This window comes from Acomys minous (assembly GCF_964271855.1).
Source record: "Acomys minous genome assembly, chromosome: 5".
NCBI lineage: Eukaryota > Metazoa > Chordata > Mammalia > Rodentia > Muridae > Acomys > Acomys minous.
Window position 1 is genome coordinate 82,364,824 of NC_140494.1, and position 10,546 is coordinate 82,375,369.

The window sequence follows — 10,546 nt, forward strand, 5'->3', positions numbered from 1 at the left end:
ACACTTTGATTTACACTTTTACTGAAGGCCCTTTCACTCATCATTTAAAGTACAAAGCTTCGAAATAGCTGATACTTCTAATGAAGTAAACAGATTATCAGTCCACATCTAAAAAGTTGCTCAGAATCTAGGAAATAAGTTAAAATTCTCTTGTCAACAATAATACCACAACACAGATTCAGTTTTGTTTCAATGGTATCCATACTATGTAAAGGGTATCAACTGTAACTAGTTTTTGTAAATCAACAGAGAAAATATAACACCTTGATGAATATAATTTTAGAATGCCTTTCTGGGTATTGTGGATGAAGCAACTGCTCTAAGAATTAACATAAAGATAGGGATTTATCAAGACAATTTAAGGTAAGCAAACCTAAACATGAGTTGAAGTACACAAAGTCATCACACATTGATGTCACTTTCATCACTGCAAGAAAGGGGAGGACTTTCACTATAAAATTTTCTTATTAACTTGAATTTCTCTAAAATGCCACATGAATATCACAGGATACATCAAACATGGTAAGAGAGTCTACCAGCAAGTTTTCTCAAGGTTTCATTCATTTCTCTATTTCTTATGCTATATATGAAGGGGTTCAGCAAAGGAGGAAGTGCACTATACATCACAGAAGCCATTGCTGTGCTCCTAAGAGAATTTGTCATTGCAGAACTGATGCACACCCCCAAACCTGTCCCATAAAACAAGGAAACAACAGACAGATGTGATGCACAAGTAGAAAAAGCTCTGTGCCTTCCTCCAGAAGATGGCATTCTCAAGACTGAGGACACAATGTAAATATATGAAAAAACAATTCCACAGATAGGACCACCTGCAAATACAACAGCTGCAGCAAATATAAAGAAATTATTAAGAAAAGTATCAGAACAGGCAATCTTAATAACCTGAGCCAGCTCACAGAAAAATTGTGGGATTTCTAGGTCTGTGCAGAAAGAAAGTCTCAAAACCATCAGACTGTGAAGTAAGGCATCCATAACACTAAGGAAAAAGGATACTAGAACCATCAAGGCACAGCAAATAGGGTTCATGATGACAGTGTACCTCAGGGGTTTGCAAATGGCCACATAGCGGTCATAGGCCATCACAGCCAGTATAAAATTTTCCATGGCACAAAATACTGAAAAAAAGAAGATTTGGCAGAGACATTCTATGTAACTTATGCTGTCATCCTCTGCTTGGATGTTCACCAGCATTTTGGGTATCGTCACTGTGCTGTAACAGATGTCATTAATGGAGAGAATAGAGAGGAAGAAGTACATGGGAGTGTGCAGTTGGGAGCCTGAGCTGATGGCCATGATGATAAGCAGGTTTCCCAGAACTGTGGTGAGATACATGCAGAGGAACATGGTGAAGATGAGAGGCAGCAGTTTGTGATTATCTGTCAGTCCAAGCAGATGGAATTCAGAAACTGCTGTTCGGTTTTTCAGTTCCATATTTGGTGTGAACTTTGAAAAGGATAAATTAAAAATAACATTGAATTCACCAAAATCTGTGACAATATCACTTAAGTATCATCTAGAAAAAAATAGAATAACATTGATTATCATCATACTCTGCTTACAAAAACATATATTCTACTTCATATGTCCCTCATGCTGGTAATAATCTTAAAGTATTCACTGGGAAAACTCAAAAAACCCCACTGTAATATTTTCAAGAAAAATCTTTATTGAGGAGGATATTTTCCATTGGTGAAAAATCAGACCTGTAGTTGTCTAGAATATGAAACTTAGCATATGAAACCTTTGGTAATATTGACTTAAATTCATGTGATTATTTGACAGAGAATACAAATCAAGAGAAGTTTCTTTTACATTGTACTCTTCATTGTTCACTTTCTTAGTTCTGTCATTCATCATGAAAATATTGAATATTTGCCTTAATTTGTTAAAACCTTCTTATTGCTTCTTTGTAAATTTTACATTATGCACCTCAACTTCACCAATATCTTCCTTATCTCATATCTATATCTCACCCTTGCAATCTCCTGGCCAACTGAGAAAGAAAATATCATTGTAGAAGCTGTAATGTGTCACAGTGTGTCCCACAATATTTCATTTTTTCCACATTTCTTTCCTTGAAAATGTTTTTTTCAGTGACTCATTGGTCTTCTACAAGGCCTCTGGATTATGCTACTCTACCAATAGTGGAACCTCACTGAGATTCCTCTTTGATATCCTCTTGCTGCCCTGTGTCATCGAGATCTTGTAGTTTGATTTGAAGGACAGGCCCCTTCCTACACTGCACCAGCAACTCATCAATGAGGTAGATGTTGTGGAAGGCAAATTCACAGCCCTGGATCCAGGCTTAAGAGGTACCAGAAATTTTCTGCCTGCAGGTCTCTGAGGTTTACAAAATTTGACACTTAAATTTTTTTTTTACTATTTCAAAGCTTCACTGACAGTAAGACATGTTCACTCCTAGAAACACCCAGCCTACCTCAAAGAAGATGATGAACATCTAAGAACCTCCTTATAGAGATGGCTTCAAATGTGACAAACAAGCCATAGGGCAAAATGTCCTCATTTTGGCCACAGACAAAATTATGCCTAATAATGAGCAAGCTTGGAAGCAGGCAGAGTTGACAGCCAAACTCTGCCAAGACAGGGTAAGTAGGTCCTCAATAGTTCCTGCCTCACAAATACGTCTGTCAGATATATTGGGCCAGAAAGCTGAAGATGTTGCTCCAAAGTTATACAGAGTTTGGGTGACTGGTGAGGCAGAAAACTGTCTCTGTTATTTTCTCATTGTTGAATCAGCTAACCAGCACTTCTCCTTTATTCACGTATTTAATTTTATTACTTTTCAAGTCTCATATGGAGTTGAAGACAAGATAGTTTAGAGTTATAATTAAGCTTAGTTGTTTAGGGATTAAGATGTTTCTAGGTCTGGATAGATGTTTTAATTTGATAGAGATGAGATAAGTTAAATATATTTTTTACATTAAGAATTTTACACTCACCAAGATAGGAATGATGTTTTCCTCAAGGTTGCCAAATAAAATTAGCCAAAACAATATGAATGTAGCATTAATATAATTCCTGAATTTTTGTGCTTCTTCTTGCTGTATGTAATTTATTGTATGTGTGTGTAATAATATAAAAGTATATATATATAAACAAAAATTTTAAAAATTGTAAATTTTAAAAAGGTTAAAAAATAAATGGGCAGCCTTCTGGCTCCCACACTCTCAATCACTCAGAGCCAGCTCACCTGCAACCCCTTCAACCATGGACAGCTTGGACATGCTGTCCATGTGATGTACAGGGCTCTCTCCCTCTCTGGAATGTTTCTGCTAGTAAAGGACATGGCCACTTTTCCCACTCTCATAACCCCTGGATCCCCCTGGCTCTACCTGACATAGATGGTCAGAGGTGACAGATGAGGGTTAGTAGGAGAGTGTCTTTCCCTCATCTGTGCCACTGCCTACCAGACAAGACTGCCTTAGTTTTTAAAGCTCACCTGAATAATAAATACGGAATATGTATCTTTAGAAATTGCCACCTTAAAAGATCCGAGGGCTCCTGGATCTGAAAGTGTATGTAATATGCTTTAAAATTATATGGCACTCTAAATTACACCGTTTCATATCTCATGGGTGATAAATAGCAAAGCTCCTCATTAGTATCTTTATTTACTTCACTGTTGTTCTAATTCCCCCAATGCCTCTTGTGCTAAGCAAGTAGCATTTAAAGTAGATAGTTCTCTTACTCTGGAGACCAGTTGAGTGACACCTTATTCTCTCTGCTTATTGTATCATCCTAATTTCACATATATGGCATAGAAAACCAATGTGTAATGTTTTTCCTTGGCCACATTGTCCTGCAACAATAATATTGTTCTTAAGCACATGGGGCTATGCAGTCACAGACTGAACTCTCTGAAACTACAGTCAAAAATTTTACATTATTTCTTTGTTTTTCTCAGATATTTTCTGTGTTAGGATAACTTATACAAACACTGAGCACAAGTCCACATATCTAGACTCGATTTACATATTGTCTTTATACCTATCTAGATAAATGATGGGTAGTTAGAAGTTTACAATATATTAGTGATCTATTTTAAAACTGTTAGCCACCATTTTAGCATTTTAGAGTTGACTTGGTGAAAGAATACTTTGTTTTATGTATTGGTTTATCCTACTTCTTTTCACAAGATAATATTTGTATTGATTCTTGGAGAATTTCCCATCATACTGCCTGATCTCACTCACTTTTCCATTACTTCCATGTCTTCACTCCAATTCTTGTGGTTTCCTTAGCAGGATCAGAAAAAAAGTCCATTTTGTGATTTCTATATCATCACTGGAACACGGCCAAACTTGCAGTGTCCTGCTCCTTAAATAGAACAGAGATGTTCCACCCTCACATCCCTGCCAGAAGCCATCAGTTATAGAGAGCTACACTTTAGCATTCACACCATACTTCTTAAGAGCTCTTTTCAATGTCTTCCTGTTTATGCTGTTACATTTGGGAGGCTAGGATTGGGGTTAGGGGCTGTCAGAGAAGCCAACCACATCCTTCTTATTCAACTGAACACCTGTAGTCATTGATATCATTGTCAAGGTAGCTTCTTATCTCCTTTCAGTTAATAGGAACACATATTATCATCTTCCACAGGATTTGTTGACAGATCAGACCACCAGCATGGCACCAAGCTGCAGTAGGAACACAGAACAAATCAGGGTACCATAGGTAGACTGGACCACAGACATCACCATCACCTCAGGTGTCAGTACAGGCCACTCAGGTCAATATGCCCCCTGGTAACCACAGAGCCCTTGGACATCTACATGACCTTTGGTATGAGAAAATTGCTACAGATATTAACACAGACTCAAGCTGCACCAGGACTTTGGGCCAGGTCATAGCTTTCAGAAGCAGAACAGACCCAGAAATAATCATGACCATGACACTAGGTTACAGGCACGGGACTCTTGCATCAAAATCAACCCTTGTGGTAGGACAGCTGGCAGACATCAACATGTCATCAGGCAGCAGTGAAGTAAACAAAGACCTGTCTAGCATTTGGTAGTAATGTAGTCCAGGGACATCAACACAGATGCCCTGCTACAGGAGGACTTTAAAACCAGACATGGCCCTTGGTGGCATAATGAACAAGGATACCACCCTAGCAGCTGGTGGCAGCACAGTCCACTAACATCAACATACCCTAGTGGCAGTGATGACCTAAAAATATCAACATTGTTTTAAGATGCAGCACAGATCATCATCATCCACTTAGCCTCCACTGTTAACATGGGTAAGGTCATCACCACAGAATCCAGCTGTAGTAGGACTATGGACATCACCATGGCCTCAGATGGCAGCACTGACTATTCATTCAAATGGCCCATGGCAGCAGCACTGCCAACACACATCAATATGCCTTCTGGCTGCAGCATAGAGTATGGTTATCTAAATGGCATTATATGGTAACATAGGTTTTGGCCATCAACCTAGACTCAAGGAACATCAGGATCACTTAACCACACATGACCCTCAGCCACATCTTGTACCACAGTTTCCTTCAAGAAGGTCCAATTCATGAACTAAGCCATTCCGCATCCCAGGCCTCATTCATTGCCAAGAGCCAGAGCAATCCAGTGCCTTGCTGTTATGTTCTGTGTCTGTGTAAGCTCCAGGCTGCTGCAAACCACTGCACACCACTGCTATGACCTTACTCAGAAACAGTACATCCCAGTGTAGCTGTTGACCCTCTTTCACACCTATTTCTCTTCATATCTTTATTTCCATTTTTTTTACAGTGCTGGCACTATACTGATCTTCCATTTTTCCCACTTCTCCATCACATATTGTTCTTTGTAGTGGTACTTGGTTGGTTGGGAAGACTTCTTGGATTCCACCAACTCCTCTGCATTCACCTAATCTTTGTTTTTAAGATTAAGTAGTTTGACTATTATATTACATACAACATAAAATTCTTATTAGAGTTTCTCACTATGTGCTTTATTGGACCTGACACTTGATTATATTTATATACCATAGTATTTCATTTTATTAAATCAGATTGTGAATTTGGGATTGAGACTGTGCATTTAGGGAAAGAATATCAATAGCAATATTACTCATAATTAAAGAGGCCTCCTCTGGCAGCTGATGGGAGGTGATGCAGATAATCAGAGCCAAACATTAGGCAGAGAGAGACACTAAATTGGACCCTCTCTGGGGAGATCAGGGAATCCCAAGGAATAGGAAAAGGACTAATTGGAAAATCCACATGGGTCAAGGAGACCAGTGCAGCCAGTTCCACAGAATCAACTAAGCAGGTACCATAGGGTCTTCCAGAGACTGGAGCGACAATCATGGACCCTACATGGGTTTTCACTAGATCTTTAATATATATGTTATGGTTGTTAGCTTGTGTTTTTTATGAGACTTCTAACTTTAGGGATGAGGGTTGTTTGTGAGTATTTCGCATGCTCTTATGACTCCTTTCAGCTTACTGTATTACCTTGCCTGTTATCATGGTCTTTGCCTAATCATGCTATAACTTGTTATGCTATTCCTTGGAAGATTGTCTTTTTCTCAAGGGAAATTGAGAATGAGTGGATTTTTGAAAGGGAATTTGTAGCAATAAGAGAAGTGTAGGAAAGGAGTAAGAGAAATGGAGAGAGGAAAGTCTGCAGTCAAGATGTAATGTATGACAGAAGATATTTTTAAAAGAAAATAAAATACTCCCATAAAATATTACTCAATGTAATTTCAATAAAGTTTTCTTATGTTTTCTTTTAGTAATTGGATAACTTTCCATTTTTACATCATAGTATATTTTATTTTATAATTGTAGTTAATGTGTAGGCCTAAGGTATTGTGTAATTCAAATGCTGATTTCTGTACTCCTTTCCCCCATATCTGTCTGCAATCCTTGTTGTGAGAATCTGTCTCAATGTTGTTTTTTTCTCCTTTATTAATTTATTCTTGTTACATCTCAATGGTTATCCCATCCCTTGTATCCTCCCATTCTTCCCTCCCTCCCATTTTCCCCTTATTCCCCTCCCCTATGACTGTTCCTGAGGGAGATTACCTCCCCCTGTATATGTTCATAGGGTATCAAGTCTCTTCTTGGTAACCTGCTGTCCTTCCTCTGAGTGACACCAGTTCTCCCCCTCCAGGGGACATGGTCAAAGGTGAGGCACCAGAGTATGTGAGAAAGTCATATCCCACTCTCGACTCTACTGTGGAGAGTGTTCTGTCCATTGTCTAGATCTGGGTAGGGGTTTAAGGTTTACTGCCTGTATTGTCCTTGGCTGATGGCTTAGTTTGAGCGGGACCCCTGTGCCCAAATCTGTCTATTATAATGTTCTACTTGTAGGCTTCTAGGACCCTCTTGTTCCTTCTACTTTGCCATTCTCCCCAAAACTCAAATCCAAGTGGATTAAAGACCTCAACATAAATCCAGAGACACTAAGTCGCTTAGAAGAAAAAGTGGGGAAGAGCCTGGAACATATTGGCACAGGAGACAACTTCCTGAACAGAACACCAACAGCCCAGACATTAATGTCAACAATTAATAAATGGGACCTCATGAGGCTGAGAAGCTTCTGTAAGGCAGGAGACACTGTCAAGAGAACAAAGCGACAGCCTACAAACTGGGAAAAGATCTTCACCAACCCTACATCTGACAAAGGCTCAATGTTGTAATGTTATGTAAGCACTGGTATACAATTTCCCCTGACATGGCAATAAAGCAGCCATTTGCAAAACAAGGAGAGAATAAAGCTGGACTTCCTACCAGCCAGGGGAATAGGAGTTAGAATAGGAATCAGGGGATTCAGCCATGGGAAAGGTCCAGGAGACATCAGGGGGGAGAGTTGGAACAGGACAACCTATAAAGAGGAAATATCTTTGGGATGTATGCTGGGATGAAACTAAATTCACTAAGAGAGTTAAGAATAGACTAATAACTCCTCAGTTATTGTGTTGTGAAGCTTAATTATTTTTAAATATGGAGCTTCAATTACATATGTGTTAGTGGGTTAATAGAGAATCTTAGCAACAAACATAGTATTAAACTAATAATAATATTGATGATATATTAATATTTTGCATATTCTTCTGCAGAGATCTCCTTAATTTGAGACATATGGGTTTAGATCTAAGAACACCCTAGGACCATTACTGATAACTAGAACATTTGAAAAGGTCTGAAATTTTTCCAGTTTATAACGTTACCATAATTGTGTATGGATTTCTGTTATTCAATGTATCATTTTACTTATAAAGCAAAAATTAAACCATTAAAAATTATTTCAAACTTCTGATATAGTCTGGCAATTATATAAAAATATAAATGCAGCATGATGGATAGGAAAAGTCACTAAAGGAATATTATTTTCTAGAAACAAATCTCAGAACCATTATAAAGGGAAGCAGGCTCTTGTTATGAAACTCATACTAGGCTGAAACTATAGTTCTCTTTAAACAATATTCTTACTGATAAGATTACAATTGTTTGTTGAATGCTAGTTAGTGCATTTTTAAAGAATAACATTTTAAAATTTCCATTCACATTAATAATATAAACCACATGACCCTAGCCAGATAATCACATAGTAACTGACACCATGATACACATACAGACTCCCTCGCAATGTTTTTGTCCGTATATACCTATGAAAAATTTTCTTCTTTGAAAGAGATTGATAAAATATTTGTCAAAATTTCTTTAAAAGAATCAGATCCCATAGTTTCTGTATTAGCATCCCTTGAAAAACTACACAAAGCTCATCACACAATCTAGATATATTGTTACTATGCATTTTAGAAAACATTGACAATAGATAAGTCAAGAATTGAACTTTATAATTACATTATTCTTTTAGCACATTGAAGAATCTAGACTTCAAATCAATTATATGAATACTAAAAATAAAACCAATAATGAGATTACTCAGGGTACCTTTAATCTTCCCATTCATCATGCTGTAAATAGTATTTGAATAATTAACAATGTACACAATTGATAACACCATATTTTAAAGTAATGAGTGAGAAACCACAGACCTGAGGTACACAACAAAACTTGTCCAGTCTAACAAGTTTATCACTGAAATTTAAAAATCAGAAGGAAGAACAGCTTTGTATCTTCTCCCTGTTGGTGGAATCCTATAAATAGATGATATAATTTAAATGTAAAAGAAAATATCCCAGAGAGTGGTACATCATAAAATATGACATCTGCTGAATATATAAAATATGATATTTTGCATAGAGGATAAAAATATATATTTGTTTTGAACCCAAGTGTGGGATGGGAAAGAGAACAGGATGTTTACCACTTAGATGTGAGAGAGAGGGATATTTTTCCACTTGGAAGTCAAATCAATTCATGAGGGAGCTTTTTGAAAAACATCCTTAAACATATTGAGAATATATATATATATACACATACACACACACAGGAAGCTGGAGGCTTTTTGTTGGGACTTGGTTTTTGTCTGTTCATCACTCCACTTCAAGAGACCCCTAAAGAGAAGTGCTTCAGGGAAGGCTTCAAGGCTTTGGGATCTGGCTAAGGCTCCTGGTTCCACAGCAACCTTGGTGGGATTGCTAGTTTGCTTAAATTCTGCTGATTATGCCAGGAGAATCATTCCTAAGAACTGATACCCAGGTTTCATTCTTGTTTTCCTTAATATCTTTTTCCTCGTATTTAAGCTAGTATAATTATAAGGCAGGTACACTCATTTAATAAGTTCATAATAAAGTGTAATTGTTAAGAAAATTGAGCCTACAATTTTGAAATAATCAGAACCTGCAAGATTGATGATATTTTTAAGTTCACAAAAGAAGTATGGAAAATTCTGGTTTACACAGAAGGAAAGCTGTAACACTGGGACTAAAGAGTATGGCATACACCATGTCAATGAGAATGGAAAGTAGAACCAGCAGGAAACAGAGGCAGGGACTCCTTATGACTCAGAAGGTGACAGATGATCTCTTAGTAGTCATAAAGAGTGACAGTAAGAAGGCTATTTTCTATCCCCCAAAATTTCAAGACACTGAAGGACTGAGTGATGCAGCCATTGAATGCATTAGAAGTGTCTTGAAATATTGCTTAGCTGTTCATCAGAATCTTAGTGACAATGATTGTGCTTTTAAGATCACTGAGGATAGTTTGCAGAGAGAGGGTCATTGTTGTGTCAAGATGGAAATCAGAGATGACAGCATGGATAATTAGCAGAGTCTCCAGAAAGGTGACCAGTATTTTGAGCAGCAATAGGCTGAAAATGAAAGGCCATGGTGGTGGTGGATCATGTTAATCTCTGAAAAAGAAATTCTGAAAACTCTTTTTGATGTATAGGTTTTATGTTGTAAAAGAACTATATCAAAAAGAGTAGATTGAAAATAAGATGAAAAGAATGTTTTCTGAAAAATTTGCCACAATAACACATGTTCATAAATATTCCTAATGATTCTCTGGAAGAGAATCTCTTCTTAAACTGCAACAGAGCTCAAATTCTAGAAAATCAGGTGTGGGCCTTTGTCTGTAGTTGGAGGAGAT

General features: G+C 37.4%; 1 protein-coding gene across 1 annotated transcript; it reads right to left on the reverse strand.

The window, feature by feature from the left end:
- Window positions 1-513: 513 nt before the first annotated feature.
- LOC311598401 (olfactory receptor 7G2-like) lies at window positions 514-1,452 on the reverse strand (the record flags this gene model as incomplete). The annotated part of the gene is made up of 1 exon (XM_084783457.1): window positions 514-1,452. One exon carries the CDS (start codon window positions 1,450-1,452, stop codon window positions 514-516), a length of 939 nt encoding a protein of 312 aa, XP_084639583.1.
- Between the last annotated feature and the right edge of the window lie 9,094 nt (window positions 1,453-10,546).